This window comes from Chelonia mydas, chromosome 7 (genome assembly GCF_015237465.2).
Source record: "Chelonia mydas isolate rCheMyd1 chromosome 7, rCheMyd1.pri.v2, whole genome shotgun sequence".
NCBI lineage: Eukaryota > Metazoa > Chordata > Testudines > Cheloniidae > Chelonia > Chelonia mydas.
In genome coordinates this window covers 31,323,547-31,348,306 of record NC_057853.1, presented here as the reverse complement: position 1 = coordinate 31,348,306, position 24,760 = coordinate 31,323,547, and the positions used below count along the sequence as shown (strand labels likewise).

Sequence of the window (24,760 nt, the reverse complement as noted above, 5' to 3'; positions counted from 1 at the left end):
GGGGTGGGGATGACGCTGTGAGACAATAGATAGGGCACAAGAGTGGGAGCTATATCTGCTGGGTTCTTTCCCAGTTCTAGGAGGGGAGTGGGATTTAGTGGGTTAGAGTGGGGTGGTGCTGGAAGTCAGAACTCTTGGGGTTCCATTTGTAGCTCTGGCACTGACTTGCCATGTGAGTGACCTTGGGCAAGTAAGCTCTGTGTGCCTTAGTTTTTCCAGATTTAAAATAGGGATAAGGATACTATGAGATAATGCTGTGAGATCCTTGGATATCAGTGGTAAGTTTGACTGTAAAATTTCCTACACAAGTGAAAAATATGCTGCACCCCGTGCTATAGTACGTGCTATAGTCCTGAGAGCATTAAGAAGCGAAAGAGAGAGATCAGAGAGAATAAAGTATCCTCTCTATTCTGCATTTGTCACCTCCCTGCCACTATGGTAACAGATCTGACTCTGTCTTACTGTTCACTTGCATCAGAAAGTGAACACTTCTGATTCTGAGATGCTCAGTCTTTCCTGCAAGAAATCCTTCAGGGTGCAAATGTATGTAACTAAATTAAATGCAGTTCTGTGCCTCTATTATTGAATAAAATTATTGCAAAACAAACAACCTTGTGCTTCATTTTATTTGCAAAAAGAAAAGGAGTACTTGTGGCACCAATTTATTTGAGCATAAGCATCCGATGAAGTGAGCTGTAGCTCACGAAAGCTTATGCTCAAATAAATTGGTTAGTCCCTAAGGTGCCACAAGTACTCCTTTTCTTTTTGCGAATACAGGCTAACACGGCTGTTACTCTGAAACCTTTCATTTTATTTGTGAGTTAATTTAGTGCTCAAGAAAGTAAAGCATATGCCTAGTGTTCTGGTGTGGGCAGTTGCTGGAAACTTCCCTTATACTGTTAATTTCTCCTGATTTGCAATACCCTTCTAATCCCAGATTCACCACATAGCTCTGCCAAACCAATGCTTCTCAAGATGGTTCAGCAGTACTGCTGTTCTAGTCTGGGGGTCTGTTTCTGCACTGCCCTTCACCTTTGGTAGTCATTTACACCAGTGCGAAGTGAGTTCAAAAGTGGGTGTGTAAAATTCCATTGTTCTAATTTGGTAGCAAATTATATCCACCACTCATGTAAATGTCTAAGTAGTGCTGGGCCCCTTGTTCTCAGTACACACGGTTTTCCAATACATCTCAATCTTATCCCACAGTACTGGCTGATTTTCCAGTCCAGAGCTCCCTTGAGCTGACTGCCAAATATGCTTGCAATGCACACAAATAAGGCACCAAGGACCTTTTCACTTGTGACCTAAACTAAAATTTGAACCCATGTGCATAGAATTGATAGCCGAGTACATTAACCTATTGTGTTTCAGGCCTTGCAAATGCCTTTCCATCACGTTATTTATTTATTAACTTATTATTATTATAGCACCTAGGAGCCCCAGTCATGGACCAGGACCCCGTTGTGCTAGGCACTGTACAAACACAGAACAAAAAGATGCTGCCTGCTCCAAAGATCTTCCAATCTAAGTATAAGATATGAGACAACAGATGGATACAGACAGATGGGGAGTACAAGGAAACAATTAGACAATATTGGTCAGTATGGTGGGCATTGTAATCTGAATTTTAAGGGCTAAGTAACGTAAAATAGGATGGCAGATATGTGTGTAAAACTGGGCATCAGTTGTTCCTTTGCATGTGCAAAACTGAATGGCAGAAGTGTGTGTTAATCTGAAAGGGCGTGTGTGTATTTAAGACTGTCTGGAAGCCAGTTGTGCTTTAACATGGATGACAGGTAGGTATGTGTGTGTGTGTTAAAGTGGATGGCAGGTTTTTCTGTTAAACTGTATGGCAGGTTGGGGGCTTTGACAAGCTGGCAGTTGTGCATGTATTAGACTAGACTATAGCTGTGCATGCCATGCAGGGATCTTGAGGCTTTGTAGCTCACACAACCATGTCTGATAATCTAGTCACGGCACTGCTCTTGGTGTGTTGTGCTTCCTGAGCCCCAATGAGACTTTGTTTTAGCTGTCACCCTCACCACTGCAAAATAACAGGGACATTTGGACAAAGGATGGGAGGTCCAGGCTGGTATGTGACTTGCCACACACTAGGGTCACATGGTGAGCTGGGAATGTAACCTAGGAGTCCTGACTCTGTTGTGCTAAATGTGGGCTGATTTCACCATGCTCTGACACACAAGTTCCTATAGGAAGCTATATTGACAGGTGACTCTATAATAAATATCCCTTTAGACTTATTGGCTGGGAGTCTGAATAGCTCCCAGAAACCTCATCAGAATCCAATAAAACCCAGGAGTCCTGACTCCCAAGTGTGGGATGGGGGCAGCTTGACCTGATATACATGCTGCTATAGGAAGTTATGTTTGCAGGCGACCCTATAATAAATACATAATGAGAGTTGCTGTGTGGGCCTCAAATAGAGCCCCTGGAGCCCAGAGCCATGTGAAGCGTAACTTAGCCTACGCTCTGAGCAACACCCCTCTCCTCCCGCACGGCCCATTCCCACGGGCTAATAGGGACTGAAGTCCCGCCTCTGACTTCCTGCTCTTTGATTGACAGGGGTTTGCCAGTGGCCGGTCTACCCATCGCTGATTGGCTAGGAGCTGGCAGGATTGAGCCTATAGAAGCCAACAGTGGGTAAGGGGGCGGGGTAAGGTTGATACCATCCCTGCGTGATTGCTGCGCGCGTGCGCGCTGCTTGGTTGCTCTGCTCAGGTGAGCGGGGGAGGCGGGAAAAGCAGTTGGTTGGGAGGAGCCACAACGGGAGGCGTAGCGGCTCCCTCCCTTCCCCTCACGCTCCCCCCATGGCCCCCTAGGGGTAATGGGTATTAACCATTCCTCATATTAAAACTGTGGGGTAAATTGGAGGCTCCTTTGCCTGGAAAAGGGAATCTCTATTCTTCCTCAAAATGGTGCCTTACATTTCCCGCCCCCCCGGGGATGAGCGAGGCACCAAGTTGTGTGTGGGAGGGTCACCCCAGATACTGAGGGCGTAGTATTGGCTCCATGCACCGATGTGGTAATAATGCATCAGGTGGGGTGTCAGTGGTGACCCCAGAAATGTCCCTCCTACCACCCTCATGCCCTGCTGTAATGGGTAAGGTGGTGGTGTAAAAAGTCCTTTCATATTATTCCACTACACATACTGAGGGGGTAACAATGTACCTTTATGTATGTATTTGGGAGTGTGCGTGTGAAAGATCCCCAATCATTTCCCCTACCTGAGGGAAATAAGGCACCAATGCTCCCCCCACCCCCAAATACTCTTCTTATAGCTGCCATATAGACTAAGGGGATAGTGGGTCAAGATAGTGGGTGAAATACAGCTGGCTTGGTTTGTGCAAACTGTTTCCTCCCCTTTTCTTATGAACCCTACATTTGCCTGAAAGGCTGTCTTTTTGGTGAATTAGATCTGCCCCATTTAATGCGGTGGCTTAGGCTTTCCACAAAGGTCCATGAGCCTAAACCTTTGTTTGATATTTGTAAGTGCCCAAAATGGTTGGGTTTCATCTGACTTTAGTCTAGCTCTTAAAAATAAACACAAAACAACCCCAGATGTGGAAATCTGAGGTGAAAATCTTTCTTGCCCTAAATTTGCCAATTGCATTAGCCTGATGGGCTGAGTTATGTGGTCAAAGTTTGGTGGCTTAAGACCATGTAAAGCCCAAAACTTCCTTTAATTCCAAGAAGCCCAGGTGTTGGGTCAAAACTGTCATGTGGTATTGGCCCCAGGTCATTCCAAACTGGATACCACGTTTGCTAAAACTGGCAATTGTGACCTCTACAGTCCATAGTTCATTTCAAAAATATGAAAATGGATCACTTTTGCTTCATTTGAGGTGTTGAAAAATTAAATGGGGCTGGGGGGAAAGGTTGTATGTCTAAGTAGGTACTTAAAATGGCCAGGCAGGCTGTGGCTAGATAGCATGCCCATTAGTTAAAGCAGAGGGCTTCTATTCTATTCCCAGCTCTGGAATGGAGTGTTGACTAGTGCACAGAACTAGGCATTGGAATGCCCAGGTTCCATACCTTATTCTGAGCCTTGGAGCAAAGTTGCTTCACATCTCTGTGCCCCAGTTTTTTCTTCTCTGTAAAATTGGGATAGTGCATGCACTTGAAAAGGGCTACAGTATATAATGGCAACATGTACTGCTTGATTGTTTCAGAGTTGCAGGATCTGACTTCATAGTAGTAGAACTACCAAGTGATATCCTGCATGGAGGCATTTTGATCACTTAGAAATTATTTGGTATTCCAGCTGTACACACACAAACACTCACTCTATGGCTAAAAAAGGATGCAAGGATTAGACCCATCAAACTGTTTTAATAGTGTGTGCCCTGAAAGTGATTCTGGGAACTTCAAGGTTAATTAGTGGTATTCTTGGGATTGGTTTTACACTAAAGGTTAGGAGGATGCTTGTACAGATGAAAAGTAGGGTGGGGATAGGAGAGGAGGAGAAAACTAGTGTGTTGGATTTGACACTCACTTTAGGAAGGGAAACCTTTTAAATGGGGGAATTCAATCTACATTTGAGACAAATTGCCTGTCTTCTGCCCCATGTCCCCAGAGAGAGAGAGAAATGATCCCTCTTACCCAATGTTGTATTAATTATCTAGACTGGTGGTAATTCACTAATTAAAATTCATTCTTGAAGAATATTACATACAATATGGAGTCAGCAGTCATAGAAGGTCTGTCTGGTAGAGTTGATTAGTCTTGCTGTTGAATAAGTATTTTCTCTCTATAAATGTTATTTCCATTGCCTCCTGTGAGGAACGGACTTTAAGAGGTTACAGAATACCTAAATGTTAATTTTTTGGTGAGATTGTTAAAAATATTATCGGAATGGTCAAATGGAGGCCAAAAAAATCACTGTGGCTTGTGTAGGTGTAGGAAAAAATTGTTTAGACTTCAGAACAAATTTTAAATCCTGTTTTCCAGTTTAATCTTATTTACCACTTGCTGGGAAGAGACCACTAAACTTAAACTACTCTTTCTTTTGGGGGGAAGTGGAGGTAGGGGGAAGGTGTTTAAGTTAGGAAACAGTTGGTGAAGTTGGCAGGGGAGGAGGGAAGGTTGGAAAAACAAGCTGAACAAAGATGTGGGGCCTTATAGGGATGGAAAGCATGTGGAAATTAAACATGAGGTGATTTGAGATTCTCTCCACTCATAGTAGGTCTGACATACAGTAACTCCTCACTTAATGTCGTCCCAGTTAACATTCTTTCATTATTAGTTTGCTGATCTATTAGAGAACATACTCGTTTAAAGTTGTGCAACGTTCCGTTGTAAGGTTGTTTGCCTCGCCCCCCTCCACCCGCCCGCCTGGCGCTCCTGCCAAGGAGCGGGGTCGGGGCGCGGGGGCTTGCCCCATTCTGCCTGCCTGGTGTTCCTGCCGGGGAGCGTGGTCAGTTACTGTAGTAATATTCCTTTCCCAAAATATAGTCTTGTATTACTTTCTAAAGTACTTAAATGTGGGTATTCTAGCTAAATGCATTCATAGACAGAAATGTAGGACCAGGGCAAACACCTTAAAAGGAATGGGAAAACATCTCCTTTGTGAAAGTTTTTATATTATAATTTTCTCACTGTCTATAGTAATCCTGACACCTGCATGTTAATTACTTTCTCTCTGTTCGGTGTGTAAATTAGTTATTGGGTTAGAAAATGGCATTGGAAATATTGGTTTGAATTGGTGGGGACCATAGTTCTGCAAATGGATTAAAAAGGAGGGGAGGAGTTTAGATCCTAATCTACAATAACAGATTTGACAATGTCTTAACACCTACTCTTCACCCTAAAACAAGTAACTGGCTGAGTGTGTGTTGTACAGGGAATTTTACATGGGAATTCAGAGGTCTAAACTGGTATTTTGGAAGGCTTTAAGGCACCAATGATTGATGTGTCTTTAGCATGATTAATTACACAGTTCCATTTTCACCTATCTCTGCTGACTTTATCCTTTTAAATTTAACAGGTATTGTTGTATGGCTCCCTCCTTCCCCATCCCACATGCACAGTTAAATGGTTAAAGCTCTTATTTTTAAAAACAGTTAAATGTTTAGATTGGTAAATCTGTGCTCAAGTTTTGGCAAAAGGCTCTTTGCAAGTCCAGAGTATTGTAGGAGTGATTTAAAACATAGTTACAGGAGTTTTAAAACAAGTTAAGCTTTTCCTTTTAGATTTATACAAGTCAGCACCATATAGCTAATGAGTCACGGAGTTCCACACTGTGTGGGCAAAGGCAGGATATTCTGAATTAATAAACAGAGAATGTAAATTGATAGTCTTGTGCTGCAGCATTGGATGTATAATGAGCAGTAATTTTGAAAGGCTAGCAGAGGGACCATTATTCTCTTGGTTTGTCTGTATGTATTCAACTACTGACTTATTTTCATTTTGGAGGGATTTTTCTCCCCATTGCCCTTACATTCATTTATCTTGATTAAGTACATTGTAAAGAAAAAAAAATCTTTGATTTAAAAACTAAGGTCTCAATTTTTACAAGATCCTAATGATTGCAGGTGCTGAACTCGAGACACCTTAAATGGGCCTGATTTTTCAGAGAGTAGGTGCTCTGTGCTTTCTGAAAATCAGGCCCCTTTAAGGTGTCTCGAGTACCCATAATCATTAGGATCTTGTGAAAACATAGGCCTTAGGTTTTAGGTTTTTTTTAAACCTGATTTGCTTTTCCTTTTTTTCGAAACGTTTACTCAGCTTGGACAGTGAAACTGGATTGGTCAAGTTTGTTGTTTGTTTTTTTTTTGCCCCCCCCTCCCCCCGCCATCTAGTGCTGGTGGGCATGACAGCTTGACAATTGTGGAAACGCAAGTTATTGTTGTGTATCTAGAACAGGTGTAACATGGGCAGTAGCAGTGCGAACTGTCTCTCAATGCTCTAACTGGGTGCCACTGTGCCTTAAGCCTGCCTCTAGAGAAGAACGGTATTCAATCTATGCAACTCAAAGGCTGACTGCGCCAATGAAGGCGGCTGTCCAACTTCAGTTGTTGTGATGGGTCTTAATCCACTTCCCAGTGGATAGTTATCTGTTTTACAAAACCAATAACTAATATCTCACAGGCCACCAAACAGCCATTATGTGATAACAGCTCTTGATTGCTACTGATTCAAGCTTGACTTGGAAATGGTAACCTTTACTGAAAGAGCTTCCTATTGAATTACCAATTCTGTTAATTCTACTTCTTAATCCCTTTCCACTGCAGAAAAGCCCCTGAGCCTCCACTAATACCAGCAAAAAAATGAGGCATACTCAGAGTATTTCCCATGTCCCTCCTGTGGTCACCACTGGGGTGAAGCCAGGGAACATGAGGCCGCATCACAACAGCACAAAGGGCATTGGAGCACGTAGCAGGATGCGAATCCCTGAGAGAGAGCATTCCATAGCAGTGCTGAAAAGCATGCAGCGACCTCCATTCCATCTACACCAGGAAGAGCAAGAAGCCTTCTTCAACCTACTGGGTAGGAGGCTAGACCAGTCATTCAAACTGTCCAGCATCTTGGGATATACAGTTTAGACAAAAGATGGTATACAAAACTGTATTGTGTATTGGGAATGGGTTCCTAAGGCTGGATAAGACTGCAGTGACCAACTGGCAGTAAACCCAAGTAGGGAATTGCAGGGAAGGGGTATTTTTAACTGTCTGTAACAAGATAAGCTTTGTATCCAAGATAAATTTTAAATGATCTGGAGGATTCAAGTTGATGATTTGACTGTTCAAGTTGATAACTGCTTGCAAAAGGGGAATGTTATCTGTGTTTAGCACACAGTATGGGGAGTAAGGAAATGTGGGTTTCTAAAGGAAAAAAAATTCTCTTTGACTTAATTCCCTTATCTCCACCTCTAAATGTTGGATGATACCACTGTTCTAAAGTGCTCTGAGAACCTTGAACAAAGTGTCATAAGTGCAAAATACTTAAAATTCCATTTTAGAAATGGAATAGTTTGATGGAAGTCTAGACTTTATCCACTCTGGGAGTATGGCACTGCTAGCTACAGCTATGTTTAAGCTGCTATATTTAGTAGAGTTCCAGCAACTTTCTTTGACCACAGGCTGTGAAAGGTTCTTGTCTGAGAACAGTGTTGGAACCATGTTCTAAATTCATGCTATAAACTACCTTGGCAGGTCACTCTAGAGAGATTTTTGCAAAGATTCCACCATTCCTAGAGTAGGAAACAGTACTCACATTCTGAAAGCAACAATCACTGAACAATATGAAACAACTAAATACAGCTGCCTCACTTTTTCTTCCCTTTACCAGAGGATGACTTGGTACAAGAGTTCTTGTCTATGGACATATGCTACAAGATTTCAGATAAGGTATGTCCCTCATGCTCCTACTTCCCTTCAACTTCCCTATAACAACCTTTCTAAATAGCAATGCGCAGTAGTTTAATGACTCTAACTTTTTGACTCTTACGCAGTATCTTATTTCACTAGGAGGGTGGTAAAGCACTGGAATGGGGTAACCTAGGGAGGTGGTGGAATCTCCATCCTTAGAGATTTTTTAAGGCCCAGCTTGACAAAGCCTTGGCTGGGATGATTTAATTGGTGTTGGTCCTGCTTTGAGCAGGAGATTGGACTAGATGACCTCCTGAGGTCTCTTTCAACCCTAATATTCTATGATCTCTAACTTATAAACCAAACTTCAACACACGGGCCAGAGCCTCATCACCACTGAAGACTGATATTTTTGCATTCATAACTCAAATGACTCCACCACTTTTCTTCAAACTTTCCATAAATCCCATTCTAGGCTGAGAGAAAGCATGAGGCTTTAGCCCTTGGGAAAACTGTAGGGAGTGGTAATGAATCATAGACTATCAGGGTTGGAAGGGACCTCAGGAGGTCATCTAGTCCAACCCCCTGCTCAGAGCAGGACCGATTCCCAATTAAATCATCCCAGCCAGGGCTTTGTCAAGCCTGACCTTAAAAACTTCTAAGGAAGGAGATTCCACCACCTCCCTAGGTAACACATTCCAGTGTTTCACCACCCTCCTAGTGAAAGTTTTTCCTAATATCCAACCTAAATCTCCCCCACTGAAACTTGAGACCATTACTCCTTGTTCTGCCATCTGCTACCACTGAGAACAGTCTAGAGCCATCCTCTTTGGAACCTCCTTTCAGGTAGTTGAAAGCAGCTATCAAATCCTCTCTCATTCTTCTCTTCCATAGACTAAACATCCCCGGTTCCCTCAGCCTCTCCTCATAACTCATGTGTTCCAGTCCCCTAATAATTTTTGTTGCCCTCTGCTGGACTCTTTCCAATTTTTCCACATCCTTCTTGTAGTGTGGGGCCCAAAACAGGACACAGTACTCCAGATGAGGCCTCACCAGTGTCGAATAGAGGGGAACGATCACGTCCCTCGATCTGCTGGCAATGCCCCTACGTATATATCCCAAAATGCCATTGGCCTTCTTGGCAACAAGGGCACACTGTTGACTCATATATCCAGCTTCTCGTCCACTGTAACCCCTAGGTCCTTTTCTGCAGAACTGCTGCCGAGCCATTCGGTCCCTAGTCTGTAGCGGTGCATTGGATTCTTCCGTCCTAAGTGCAGGACTCTGCACTTGTCCTTGTTGAACCTCATCAGATTTCTTTTGGCCCAATCCTCTAATTTGTCTTGGTCCCTCTGTATCCTATCCCTACCCAGCAGTGTATCTACCTCTCCTCCCAGTTTAGCGTCATCTGCAAACTTGCTGAGGGTGCAATCCACACCATCCTCCAGATCATTTATGAAGATATTGAGCAAAACCGGCCCCAGGACTGACCCTTGGGGCACTCCACTTGATACCGGCTTCCAACTAGACATGGAGCCATTGATCACTACCCGTTGAACCCGACAATCTAGCCAGCTTTCTATCCACTTATAGTCCATTCATCTAGCCCATACTATTTTAACTTGCTGGCAAGAATACTGTGGGAGACAGTGTTAAAAGCTTTGCTAAAGTCAAGGAACAACACGTCCACTGCTTTCCCTTCATCCACAGAACCAGTTATCTCATCATAGAAGGCAATTAGATTAGTCAGGCATGACTTGCCCTTGGTGAATCCATGCTGACTGTTCCTGATCACTTTCCTCTCCTCTAAGTACTTCAGAATTGATTCCTTGAGGACCTGGTCCATGATTTTTCCAGGGACTGAGGTGAGGCTGACTGGTCTGTAGTTCCCAGGATCCTCCTTCTTCCCTTTTTTAAAGATGGGCACTACATTAGCCTTTTTCCAGTCGTCCGGGACTTCCCCCGATCGCCATGAGTTTTCAAATATAATGGCCAATGGCTCTGCAATCGCATCCACCAACTCCTTTAGCACTCTCGGATGCAGCGCATCCAGCCCCATGGACTTGTGCACGTCCAAGTTTTCTAAATAGTCCCGAACCGCTTCTTTCTCCACAGAGGGCTGGTCACCTCCTCACCATGCTGTGCTGCCCAGTGCAGTAGTCTGGGAGCTGACCTTGTTCGTGAAGACAGAGGCAAAAAAAGCATTGAGTACATTAGCTTTTTCCACATCCTCTGTCACTAGGTTGCCTCCCTCATTCAGTAAGGGGCCCACACTTTCCTTGACTTTCTTCTTGTTGCTAACATACCTGAAGAAACCCTTCTTGTTACTCTTAACATCTCTTGCTAGCTGCAACTCCAGGTGTGATTTGGCCTTCCTGATTTCACTCCTGCATGCCCGAGCAATATTTTTATACTCCTCCCTGGTCATTTGTCCCATCTTCCACTTCTTGTAAGCTTCTTTTTTGTATTTAAGATCAGCAAGGATTTCACTGTTAAGCCAAGCTGGTCGCCTGTCATATTTACTATTCTTTCTACACATCAGGATGGTTTGTCCCTGTAACCTCAATAAGGATTCTTTATAATACAGCCAGCTCACCTGGACTCCTTTCCCCCTCATGTTATTCTCCCAGGGGATCTTGCCCATCAGTTCCCTGAGGGAGTCAGTCTGCTTTTTTGAAGTCCAGGGTCCGTATTCTGCTGCTTTCCTTTCTTCCTTGTGTTAGGATCCTGAACTTGACCATCTCATGGTCGCTGCCTCCCAGGTTCCTATCCACTTTTGCTTCCCCTACTAATTCTTCCCGGTTTGTGAGCAGCAGGTCAAGAAGAGCTCTGCCCCTAGTTGGTTCCTCCAGCACTTCCACCAGGAAATTGTCCCCTACATTTTCCAAAAACTTCCTGGATTGTCTGTGCACCGTTGTATTGCTCTCCCAGAAGATATAAGAGTGATTGAAGTCTCCCATGAGAACCAGGGCCTGCGATCTAGTAACTTCTGCAAGTTGCCGGAAGAAAGCCTCGTCCACCTCATCCCCCTGGTCCGGTGGTCTATAGTAGACTCCCACCACGACATCACCTGTGTTGCTCACGCTTCTAAACTTAATCCAGAGACTCTCAGGTTTTTCTGCAGTTTCATACTTGAGCTCTGAGCAGTCATACTGCTCTCTTACATACAGTGCAACTCCCCCAACTTTTCTGAACAGCTTATATCCATCCATGACAGTACTCCAGTCATGTGAGTTATCCCACCAAGTCTCTGTTATTCCAATCACATCATAATTCCTTGATTTTGCCAGGACTTCCAGTTCTCCCTGCTTGTTTCCCAGGCTTCGTGCATTTGTGCATAGGCACTTGAGATAACCCACTGATCGCCCCTCTTTCTCAGTATGAGGCAGGAGCCCTCCCCTCTTGTGCTCTCCTGCTCGTGCTTCCTCCCGGTATCCCACTTCCCCACTTACCTCAGGGCTTTGGTCTCCTTCCCCCGGTGAACCTAGTTTAAAGCCCTCCTCACTAGGTTAGCCAGCCTGCTTGCGAAGATGCTCTTCCCTCTCTTCGTTAGGTGGAGCCCATCTCTGCCTAGCACTCCTCCTTCTTGGAACACCATCCCATGGTCAAAGAATCCAAAGCCTTCTCTCCGACACCACCTATGTAGCCATTCGTTGACTTCCACAATTCGACAGTCTCTACCCAGGCCTTTTCCTTCCATGGGGAGGATGGATGAGCTTAGAACCAGTGCTTAATTTGTAATGAAAGAGGTGCTGGGGTCAAGCAATATTTTTATTACATTCATAACTGATGCAGCAAGTCCAGAAGTGCTGGGGCTATGAACTGCCAAGCCTCAAGGTGCCAGGGCTCAGCCCTGGCACAAATTAAGCACTGCTTAGAACAGACACTCAGTCTGACTTCTTATAGCTGTCACTCTGGTAAAGGACCTTGGGATTCTATAGATGGTGCATTAAAATGAACGACAGTCCTAAGCTGTCATATGCTTTTTCCCATGCTGCCTGTCACGCTTGGGAGAAGCTAACTGTAAATGTCTGGAGAACTAACTCTATCCACCTTCAAATTCCTCTGCCATGAAGCTTACGGGAAATTTTTTTGCCAACAGTTAGTTAACTGGTGTGCATAGACCACTGCTTATTGTGCTGACCAACACTGTCTCATTGTTTCCTTGTACGCCCCTGTCTGTATCCCTCCGTCTCCTGTCTTGTACTTGGAAGTTTTGTTCTGTGTTTGCACAGGGACTAGCATAATGGGGTCTTGGTCCATGACTGGGGCTCCTAAGGGCTATGATAATACAAATAATTAGCAAGCCTCCACAAAAGTGCTTCCTTTCTTCACTCACTCCCCTTATGGCTCAATTTCTTTTGTTTTTAAACTTAAATACTAGATAGAACATATTTTGTTTCTTCTGATCCAGAACTGGGTCTATTAAAGGTAACTCTTGTTTAGTATCTTCTAGCCATGGCTCTGACTTACTTCAAACGTGCTGGCCTGCATATTAGTGAATACACACGGATGAACCTTTTCACTGCTCTGTAAGTACCTTGTGGCTCTTAACCTTGTGATCCCAGTCTGTAACGATCCCACCATATAAATAATGCATAGACAGCAGAATGGAGAAGACGAATTGGGTTACCTAGTCCATGCCACCAAATGGTTTGGCAGGAGGAATGGCTATTAGGAGTATAGTTTACTGTGGACCCAGACACTATTACACACACCGGTATCTGAAGAAGTTATACCCAACTTAAACCTCCCTGCACCTACCCCCCCGCCCCCCAAAAATTCCCCATGCCATACTGATCAGCCATAATTGTCCCCCAGCTCGGAGAAGCACAATTTACTTGCAGTGTTTCCAGTTAGCTTAAGTAGACAATTTCAAAGGGTTTCCCTCTAACACTAATTTTAGACTTCATTATTGGGTAGAGGCTAGTAGATATTTTTTTTTTAACCTTCTGTTTCAAGAGGCTAATGATGATAAAACACAAATCAGTGGGATCCTGATGAATTTTAATTACATGGGCTGGATGCAGGGATCCCGAAGTCATACTTATGTCTTTTTCTCTCTCTATGGATAAGGAGCATTTTATTCTGTTTGTATAGTGCCTAGCACATTGGCGTCCAGGTCTATGACTGGGCTCCTACACATCTTATTATATATGAATGAGAGAGAGAATGTAAAAAATCCCCACCCCCGTCTTAACACAATTACTATTTCAGGAGTTGCAGAAATCTCCCATAGTGCTTGCAAGTGAATTCCACTTCCATGATCTAGTAGCAGGAGAGGCCTCTATCGGTTGCTCTTCAATCCCTCCTTCGTGTACTAAGGTTTTAGGTATGACACCTGCAGCTGAATGTACTGCATGGGCACTTGAGGCCTGATTCTTACTCTAAAGCTCTTCTGGCTATGGACCCACTTGTAAGGATACTTTACTCTTTCAAAGTGGTGTAGAGCTACGTTGGTGTGAATGAGAATTATTCCTGTTAAGGGCAAACACAGCATCAATCCAATCCCAAACTAATCACATCATCTTGCAAACTATACGTATCTAATAGAATCAGTATCTACTGTCATACGTATGTTGTGTGAGAACTCATTTACAACATAATCCACTTGTATTCTGTGCAGCTATAGGAAAAACTCACGCGCTATTGTATGCACCTAAACACAATTGGCCTTTATTGCAAATGAGTGATTTGCAAAAGCCTCTTATGTTGGAGTTCTGTGGGTTTAGAATGCTCCCTCTTTTATACAATGTAATGCTGGAGCGTTAAGGCTTAACACTTGTTACACTGAAAGCTAATATAACAATTCCAGGCTGTACCATACAACTTTCTAGGCTGAGTGCTTCTGAGAAGCACTGGTTAGAAGAATTTCTGTGGATATAGCCTGTTTTGCCCCATTTTCCTGATGCAGGTACTTGGCTAATGACATGGAGGAAGATGAAGAGGATTACAAGTATGAGATCTTTCCCTGGGCCCTTGGTGACAACTGGCGGCAGCTGTTCCCACAGTTCTTAAAACTGAGGGATGGCTTCTGGGCTAAAATGAACTACCGAGCAGTGGTCAGCCGGCGTTGTTGTGATGAGGTTAGCCATGGCAGACATATTTTTTGCATGCTTGTAATACTTGGACTATGGCTAACACGTTAATAGTCACTAGAATCAATAATCTATGCAAAATCCAGTTCCTCTAAAGGGTTAAGGCCTGAACTGACCATGGGAGGATAAGTGTCCCTGCTAGCACACTAGGAAGGTCAAGAATATCGTAGTGGGTGCATCTGTCTAGCTATTTCTCAGACATTAAATAAAACCTCAGTCTCTAGGATTTTCAAACCACTCTTAGTACAGAATCCTACTTAAGTTTAAAGATTCGTGGATCAGCGATGGCTAGGATTCTACTGAACAGTCACAACCTTTACGTTCTACAAATGTCTTCCCCACCAACATTAATTAGCGGTTGCTATTCTAGCTTTAGTTATGATCAAAGCATTCTTATATCAATAAATCTGTCTGATAAATAAATCCATCTGGGGAATGTTCAGATGCTACACTGTAGTTCTTACTGTCTTTGAAGCCTTATACCGGGGTGGCCAAACTTAGTGACCCTTTGAGTCTCATACAACAATCTTCTGAAGTTCAAGAGCTGGGATGCACCTGCTGGGGCACAGGGTCCCAAGCTCCTCCACTCCCAGTCTGGTAGTTAGAGAATAGGGGCGTGGAGGGGCTCGACGAGCCACACTTTAACTGTACGTGTGGCTCACAAGCCATGGTTTGGCCACCCATGCACTATACACTAAAACGACTAGGTATGACAAGATTATATATATATATATATATAATATATATAGCCTTAGTTTTAAATCTTACTGAATACAATTTTAAATGAATCCAGAAAGATTCAGTGTCGAGGAAAAAAAATTGGCTGGTCTATACTCTTCTGATCTAGATAATGTCAAAGGAGCCATCCCACTGGGCTTGGTCACGTGAACGACCCCTTCATCACAGTGGAGCACTGAGAAGCTACCTGAAGAATGAAAAGGACTCACTTCCCCGAGGACCTGGTGTTACACCTCCAAGCTGCCCCCTCTGCACTTGTGAGCTGACTGAAGAGGAAGGCAGCCCAGAAAATGCTCCAAGTGCCAGTATTACTTCTGATGGTGACCTATTGCCATTCACTAACAAGTGGTCCCAGAACTTTATTATCTTCCCTCATAAAATAATGCTGGATCCAGTGGCAACATATAGCCTGCAGAGTAAGTAGGGACAAGTCCCTCTCCCGGGCTCCAGCTCAGTCCCTCTCTCCCTGCCTCCAGCTCTGTTATCTGATTTGGAAAGAATGCACACACTTTTTTAGAGGAATAGGGTTCCTAAGTGCCCAGTTTCCATATTCATAACTAGTGGTGAGATGAATTGATGGGAATCACTTTCTCTTCTAGGGATAAGCAAGTTAAACTTGTTTGGATGCAGTTACTGTACTTGAGTTAATTTAAACCTCATGCTGAAGAACTAGCCCTCTGGGCTAAGTGTAATGGTTTCTTTCAGGAAACTGGAAACAATCCCTCTCGCGTGGCAAAGAAACGGGCCAGTTTTACTCCTCAGACTTGCCTGCTATTGGGAGCCCTTTAGATTTTAACCTTTTCAGGGCCACCCACATACATCTGTAAACCATAAATGGAAAATTAAGCATGGATTGTGCTGCCTCCAGAGTCGATGCTGCATTTCTCTGGGCAGAATTCAGCAAAGAGGTGGGGTGTGACTTTGGATGACACTCCAGAAGTAGTGACTCTGGCTATCCCTCTAGTAGTTCTGCTTCTGGGAGTCTGTTCTTGGCACCAAGATGCTGTCTGCTGTTTTATTGGAATCCAAGAGCCAGTGTGGTCTCCAACCACTGACTTAATGTTTAGTGGCTATAATTGTGTATTTCCCAGTAAGGTGTATAGGTACTTGATTTGCCAGTGTGGTTATATGTTAAGCCTCTTGGGTTTCTTGGTCTGCAGTCCTGCAGGAGCCAGGAGTCACTATGGAGCCTGATGGAACTGGCATGGATTGGCGATCTGTGGGGTGACTGACTGTTCCAGGACCAAGATGTCTCCTCCCAAGGAACTGCAAGTGGCACTGGACTTGTTCTCATTCTGCTGTTCACAGAAGTATGTTTTCCCCACGCACTTTATGAATATATTCTGGTTGTGAACAGGAAGACAGGGCAGTACTTATGTATTTAAAAAAATTGCTTGCTGATGCAGCTATTCAAATATGCCTTATTTAATGTGCAAATGCCAATGTAATAGCTGGACAGGCTCTTAATAAAAATGTCCAGGAAAAAGTTTATTTTCTGTTCATAGAGAATCCTGGTGAATGTAACAATTATCAGGGCAACAAAACTTGATATTGAGTGAGCATAGCAGTGACCTATGGTGTCATGGTTGTACTTGTTTAAGGCTTGGGATGAACACAGATGTGGAGGAGGGATTCCTGGAGAAGAAAATCAGAGTTTTTACATTGCTGGTAGGTCTGTTTGAGCAGAGCACCTGAATCTTTCAGGTCTCAAAGGAAACTCAATGGCAGTAATATCCACTTGCACCAAAAAGGCTTTATTTGGGTGGGGTGGGAGGGAAGAATGTAATCAATACTGGGCTTCTGTTTTAAGAGCAACTAGTACTGGCTGCTAACACATGACAACACACTTTTCTAACCTAGAATAATTGCACAATGTTAGGAGTGTTAGTCACATTATCTTGATCTACTGGGAATGACCACAAGGGTTAGCAAATACAACACATGCCATTTCTGTCAGGGCCGTGGTGACTTCACTGACCTAGCTGAATGCTCTCTGCCACGGTTCATCTGGATCAGTATCTGATGCAAGTAAAATAATTGATGTAGAATCAAAGCTTGGTAGTCTCTTTAATTTGGCATCCCTCTCCCCAGCTGTCTATATAGGCAATGAGAGAGCTTGGGCTACAGGGCACAACACTTTCTCAGGCTGTGGTGCCTGGCATCACTTATGGAGGTAGGGACAGTGTCTGGGTGGGGCATGAAACTCCATCTTATTTCCAATTAATAGGCAAATGCAAATCTTAACCACTAAACAGGGTGACAGGAGTCTTGCCACTGTATTCCTAGGGCTGCCTTTGACTTGTTATATGGGAGGGATATGTCCCTTCTCAGTACCTTAGTGGTAGAAATCTAAGGGTATGTCTACACAGGGAGCTAAGAACAGCTATTTGTGAATAACTCTCCATGCGGATGCTCCTATTCTGGAACAAGAGTGTGTCTTTACCGAGACATGCCTTAATCAAGTGGCATGTGTAGAGGAGACCTACTAAAAATGTTGGTGCCTGTCACAGCTCGAGTCTTTTGACACAGTCCCATGTGACATTCTGATAAGCAAACTAGATGAAAGCACTATAAGGTGGGCGCACAACTGATTGAAAGACCATACTCGGAGTAGTTATCAGAGGTTTGCTGTCAAAGTGGGGAGGCCAGACCTATGGGGGCCCAACAGGGGTCAGTTCTGTATTCACATGCCACATTTATTGTGAATACAGAAAGAATCATAGTAAGCAGTTAGTTATAGCTATAACATTCCATTCAATTTCATATTTATTCACACATTCATTCATACACACACAGGTTCTGCAAAGTTGTTATCATAGTTACCAGCCTTAGAGTTGCTCATGCCAAGCCACTGGCCAGGTGGCTTGGACACAAGGAGGGAGAAGGGCCTTGTCAGATGCCCCTCTGACGCTCCTGGAAGATGGTTTGCAGAATCAGACCCCAAAGTGCTCAGTTTCTAGAGTCCATTTTTATAGGAATTTATTCCTATGCCAGTCATTGGGAATTGCTTCATCATGCTGTTGCTGAATCAATCAGCAGATGGCACATTCCTGACAGCTCTGTGTTGTTCTTTGGTTCTCTCATCCTTGAGGCTGTTGGGTGGATTCCAGTCTGCCCTCTGGGGGTCCTCTGATTGTTTCCACTTGATGCCTTCTTTGGCTGCTGGACACTGGATTCTTAGGCTGGCACCTCCCTGATCATTCAATTATTATCCACACCAAGCATCCATCCACATACATCCTCTATCTCTATTTTAATCACAATTGTTACCAAAGCGAGATAAATACAACAAAAGAGCGGGGGAGTCTCTGTGTGCTGTTTCTGTTACAAAGTATTGCTTTGAGAACAGACTCTGTCTTAGGATGTACTAACACAATTAGCAGCTTGCAAGTTTCACACAGAGAGGGAGAGAAACAGTACCAAAAACCAAGAGACCTCTTAATTAGTAATACCCTGGAATTTAAACTATGGGGAATCAAACTCATTTGTGATTTTAATACAGAACTTCTTTAATATGATCCAACAGTAGTACTGCTGAAAAGGAGTTGGGAGGTTATAGTGGATCACAACCTGAGTCAACAAGCTGGTGCAGTTACAGAAAAAGGCTAATATTTTTCTGGGGTGTATTAACAGGGAGTGTTGTATGTCAGATAGGAGGTAACTGTCCCTCACTGTTCAGCCAAAGAACTGTGCCAAATTCTGGGTGCCACACTTTAGGAAAAATGCAGACAAATGGGAAGGAATGCAGAGGGGAGCAACGAAAGGTTAAAAAAAGAAAAAACTGGTTGTGTTTCTTAAGAAAAGAAGACCGAGGGACTTTGATAAGTCTTCAGATATGTTAAGGGCTGTTATAAAGAGGACTGTGATAATTTGTTCTCCATATCTATTGAAGGTAGGACAAGAAGTGGTGGGCTTAGCCTAAGTCTTCGATACTGGAGATTGTCTACACTGCACTTTTGCCAGTAAAACTTTTGTTGGTAGAGGGTCTGAAAAAAAAAAAAAAACCCACACCACTGACCAACAAAAGTTTTACTAACAAAAAGCGCCGGTGTGGACAGTGCTTTGTTGGCGGGAGACACTCTCCCACCCACAAAGATACCATCTCTCGATGGGGGTGGCTTTATTTTGTCAGCAGGAGAAACAAAGAACAGCGACACTGCTGTAGCGGCACAACTGTGCTTCTGTATGGTGTGCAGTGTAGCCACAGCGTTAGGTTAGACAATAGGAAAAACTTTCCAACTATAAGGGTAGTTAAGTTCTGAAAGAGACTTCCAAGGGTGATTGTGGAATCCCCATCGTTGGAGAGTTTTAAGAACAGGTTAGACAAACACCTGAAAGGGATGGCCTAGTGAAGGAATGGAAGTTCGACACCATGTACAGTCAAGCACGAGGGTTTATTACACACAGTGCTGTCGGAGTGTCACTTTGCTCATTAGGCTCAGTAAGACACTGCTAAACAATTGATTACAATAGATTATATAGGGTGCCAATGGGTGGAGAGAAGCGACAGAGTGCGAGTTTCCAAGCCCTTAGATAGGTTCTAGCAATAGTCTAAAAGATTACATAATGGCTCCGCCCATAGCTCAGATTAACATGTTTGCTAATACACAGTTGTTATCCCTCAAATTCTCCTCTTGCAATGTGTAAGTTAAATCCTGATTTCAGGTCCATAGAAATGACGGTGGCTCTTTCCAGACAGGTTGGCCCACAGGTACATTGCTGGAGGGTTTAAAGCAAAAAGAAAAGTAAACAGTACACAGCAATGACAATTGTGTATGGTTTACCCCTGCGTTTCTGCAAACTGGGGTTGGCATCTGTGAGGGAGGATGCCATAACTCATGCTATCATGTTAGGCCTCTCTGAACCCTGGTTGGCATTAGGGGAGTATGTACCGTTATCTTTTCCTGAACCAGGGAGTAGACTTCAAGTCTCCTCTCAGTGAGTTATGTGCCTATGATTCCTGATAAACCTCCCAATTACTGCTCTCTACCTGGAGTTATGCTGTCTCTGCTTATTTTATGTATAGTTGAAACAAACAAGGCTGTCTCCTGCTCATCCCATCTTTCTTTAGTCATGTATTGTCCATTGTTAACTAGGCCTCAGACCAAGCCAAGGAATTAGGGCCTATGTGAAAGGTCATTAACAGAGACTATGGTCAAGATCTTACCTACATATTATTGGGATTTTGGCCCTTCACCTAGGTTTACTTTGTCCTGCCTCAGTACAGGAGATGGGATTTGATGACCTCTCAAGGTCCTTTCCAATTCCAGTCCTATGGTTCTATGATGTTCAAAGTGCTCAAATCCCTGCATAAACCCCCCAAACACTTGATTGCTTTCAGTCACACTCCAGCAGTGAATGCAGCAGTTTGAGCTGGAAAAAGATCCCACCTCTTCTTAATACCCTGCACCATGTTTTATGATTCACTAACAACAAGCTGAGTTGTATCATTTTCTTCCTTGAGGGAAGATCCTTTGTTTTGACCAGAACATACCCCACATAAACTACCAAAGAGAAGAGGGAACAAATGTATAGTATTAATTCATGTGCTAATAATTTTGTGCTTTCTGTATATCATTCTCTATAGCAATGGATCTGCTCCTGTCTTGTCTAGTTCCTCTCCTCTTGAACTGAAGGGTAGCTGCTGAAAAATGGCTCATCCAGGAGTCACACCACCTACAACTGAGAGAGGCTGCTTAGATTGGGCTGAAAGATGGTAGTAGTTTAATGACAGACAGCAGTGCTACACAAACATGAAATAATATCTCTGAAACTGCAGCAGGCAAACTAATGGTGCCAAGCTACCTCTCTGTGCACTTCATCTTCCCCACCTCTGAAAGCTCGTTTGGAGTTGCACTTAAAGAATTTCCAGCACCAACCTGCTACAGTAAATGGAGTTGCTCACTCAGCAACAGGACGCTCTTCCTGCATATGGTGTGGGAGGGTGCCCTCTGCTGGGTGAAACCCAAAACTGAGGCCCTATTCACTTCTAACTGGGGCTGTCAAGTGATTAAAAAAATTAATCGCGATTAATTGCTCTGTTAAACAATAATATAATACCAACTTTTTAAATGTTTTCTACATTTTCAAATATTGATGCTCAATATATATATTGATATATAAAATATATTGATGTCAATTACAACACAGAATACAAAGTGTACAATGCTCACTTTATATTATTTTTATTTCAAATATTTGCACTGTACAAAACAAGACATTGTATTTTTTCAGTTCACCTAATACAAGTACTATAGTGCAATCTCTTTATCATGAAAGTTGAATTTACAAATGTAGAATTATGTACAAAAAATAACTGCATTCAAAAATAAAACAATGTAAAACTTTGGAGCCTACAAGTCCACCCAGTCCTACTTCAGCCAATCGCTCAGACAAAACAAGTTTGGTTACAATCTGCTGCCTGCTTCTTGTTTACAATGTCACCTGAAAGTGAGAACAGGCGTTTGCATGGCACTGTTGTAGCTGGCATCACAAGATAGTTACATGCCATATGTGCTAAAGATTCATCTGTCCCTTCATGCTTCAATCACCATTCCAGAGGACATGTGTCCATGCTGATGATGGGTTCCGCTCGATAATGATCCAAAGTAGAGCAGACCGATGCATGTTCATTTTCATCATCCGAGTCAGATGCCACCAGCAGAAGGTTGATTTTCTTTTTTGGTGGTTTGGGTTCTGTAGTTTCCTTATTGGAGTGTTGCTCTTTTAAGACTTCTGAAAGCATGCTCCACACCTCGTCCCTCTCAGATTTTGGACGGCACTGCAGATTCTTAAACCTTATGTCGAGTGCTGTAGCTATCTTTAGAAATGTCACATTGGTACCTTCTTTGTGTTTTGTGAAATCTGCTGTGAAAATGTTCTTAGAACGAACAACATGTGCTGTGGGTCATCATCCAAGACTGCTATAACATGAAATAAATGGCAGAATGCGGGTAATGGAGCAGGGGACATACAATTCTCCCCCAAGGAGCTCAGTCACAAGTTTAATTAATTCATTATTTTTTTAACGAGCCTCATCTGCATGGAAGCATCTCCTCTGGAATGGTGGCTGAAGCATAAAGGGGCATACATATGTTTAGCATATCTGGCATGTAAATACCTTGCAACGCCGGCTACAAAAGTGCCATGCGAACGAAAGCCTGTTCTCACTTTCAGGTGACGTTATAAATAAGAAGCAGGCAGCTGTATTTCCCGTAAATGTAAACAAACTTATTTGTCTTAGTGATTGGCTGAACAAGAAGTAGGACTGAGTGGACTTGTAGTCTCTAAAGTTTTACATGGTTTTGGTTTTGAGTGCCGCTATGTAACAAAAAAAATATACAATTTCAGTTACACTTTCACAATAAAGAGATTGTACTACAGTACTTGTATGAGGTGAATTGAAAAACTACTATTTCTTTATCATTTTTTACAGTGCAAATGTTTGTAATAAAAATAATATAAAGTGAGCACTGTACACTTTGTATTCTGTGTTATAATAGAAATCAATGTATTTGAAAATGTAGAAAAACATCCAAAATATTTAATAAATTTCAATTGGTATGATATTGTTTAACAGTGCGATTAATCGTGATTAATTTTTTTAATCGCAGTTAATTTTTTTGAGTTAATCACATGAGTTAACTGCGATTATTGGACAGCCTTACTTCTAACCTCAGTATGTGTGCTATATGCTGTCTTCCAAGTTCTCAGGCCCGTGTCAGCTTGAGCCTGGATTTTTTTCCACTTGATTCAGTTACAAGTGTTTGCTAACATGCCCGAGGGCACTGCTTTTCTGTGCTAGGTGTGGATCATTCTATGTCCAGTACACACTTTAAAACAGTCAGCTCCTTTAGTTAATGTAGAAAAGTTATCTACATGACAGTATAACCTACAGGTCCAAATAGATCCAGGCCCTGTTGTGCTAGGTGCATCACTTGGACAAAAGTGAGTCTGCCCCAGAGAGCTTATATGTTAAATCAATAATGAATGAGAGGGGAAGGGACTTGCCCAAGAGCACACAGTGGATCAGTGCCAGAGCTGGCAATAGAATCTAGGGGCTTGTTGTCTACACCACGCAGCTTTTAGCGACAAGGCTGTATCGACACAGCCTTGTCGCTAAAAGTCAGCGTATGTAAAGGCTCTTTTTCGGTACTTTGTCGGCACTTTTGCTGACAAACTACTTCCAGCCCCGTGAGCAGCGTTAGCTTTGTCGGCGGGAGAGCGCTCCTGCCGACAAAGCTGCGTTCACACTGCCACTTGCGTCGCCAAAACTTTTGTCTTTCGCGGGGGTGCTTTTTTAAGTACCCGTGAAAGACAAAAGTTTTGTCGACAACTTTGCAGCGTAGGCAAGCCCTCAATCTCTTGATTCCCAGTATGCTGTCTTATTGTCTAGACCACCCATCCTTCCCTGTTCTTGCTCTTGTGGAGGCTTGCACTATGCCTCAATTTTCCCCATCTGTAGAATGGGAAGAAATGCAAAGCACAGTCTACACTGGTAAAGTACAGCAAAACACTGTTTCCCTAGAAGTCTCTGTGCAGTTTAATTTGGAGACCGTACACTCCACTGCTTGTCCCCATCTTGTTTTGGCATTGCCGTTAGTTGCTGACAGGTGGCTGCATTTCCAGAATGAGTGATCCCTGAGAAAGCAATGTAATCTTTAAAGTCGTATGGGTTCATTTGGGATGGAAAGCACTGGAAAACTATCACACTGAACTTTTAATTCGCACACACACACACTTGACCCCCTGTCCAGTATCTGCTCACCCCAGAGGAGAGGTATGAAGCTACGTTTAACCTTCCCCAACTACTTCATCAAGTTCCACCTCCCCCATGCCAAGGAGAGTGCCTAGTAGCCTGTTTGCCAGGTGCTGGGCTGAGGGGCCAGGAAGGAGGGGTGGAGAATTTGTGGAGATTAGGACCACAGAGTCCTTCTCCTGGTTGTCAGCAATGAGCAGAACTGAGAGCAGGCCGTCAGTCAGGGGCAGGCACTTGGGGTTGGCTCTGCCTCAAGAGAGATGGAAAGAATTTTGGGGGGGGGGGTGTTAAGGAAACCCCGCATATCCTGTGCATCTGGGGGGAGCCAGGCAGGTTATGCACACGGGTTACCCTAGCTGGCTTCTCTCTGCCAAAAACACAGAGAAGGAAGGGAGGGAGGGGCAGGCTTGGGTGGATCAGTGGCGTGGGACGGGAGCTGAGAGGTAGGTGCTGGGGAGCCAGGAGCAGGGAGTAGAGGTGGCACCTGGGTGCTCAGAAATGCGGGTTAGGGAACCAGGATCCGGGATGGAAGGGGGCTCAGCGTTCGTGAGTGTCTAGGCGCAGAGATCTAAGGGGACGGGAAGCTCAGGCGTGGCCACAGCCGGCGAGGGGGCTGTGTCCATTTTCCCTCGTCCCCTGCTCCGTTTTCTCTGCCGTAGTGTTTTGAGAGCTACGTACGTACTCGCTAGCAAAGAGGCCCCTGTAGGGTCGGGTCACCGCTGCCCACCGGGCGGAATTCCCCGTCCCCGGGCTTGCCCTGCCTCCGGAGAGCGCGTTCTGGCCGCCGGCCGGCCGGGAGGCTCTCGCAATGCGGAGAAGGAACTGCGGGGAGGCGGGGG

The 24,760-nt window shown here is 43.8% G+C and overlaps 1 protein-coding gene across 3 annotated transcripts; it reads left to right on the top strand.

Moving 5' to 3' along the window:
• Nucleotides 1–1,548: 1,548 nt before the first annotated feature.
• SPDYC (speedy/RINGO cell cycle regulator family member C) lies at nt 1,549–16,649 on the top strand. 3 transcript variants are annotated; one of them, XM_043550478.1, is made up of 7 exons: nt 1,549–1,597; nt 7,253–7,506; nt 8,308–8,366; nt 12,774–12,859; nt 14,242–14,413; nt 15,273–15,579; nt 16,324–16,649. In XM_043550478.1, exons 2-7 carry the CDS (start codon nt 7,287–7,289, stop codon nt 16,389–16,391), a joined length of 912 nt encoding a protein of 303 aa, XP_043406413.1. In that variant the 5' UTR covers nt 1,549–1,597; nt 7,253–7,286; the 3' UTR covers nt 16,392–16,649. The 3 variants fall into 3 exon arrangements, with proteins under 3 accessions (XP_043406413.1, XP_007070401.1, XP_043406414.1); XM_007070339.4 differs by lacking the exon at nt 1,549–1,597 and adding an exon at nt 2,645–2,739 and having other exon boundaries at nt 7,251–7,506; XM_043550479.1 differs by lacking the exon at nt 1,549–1,597 and adding an exon at nt 2,756–2,842 and having other exon boundaries at nt 7,251–7,506.
• The last annotated feature ends 8,111 nt before the right edge of the window (nt 16,650–24,760 follow it).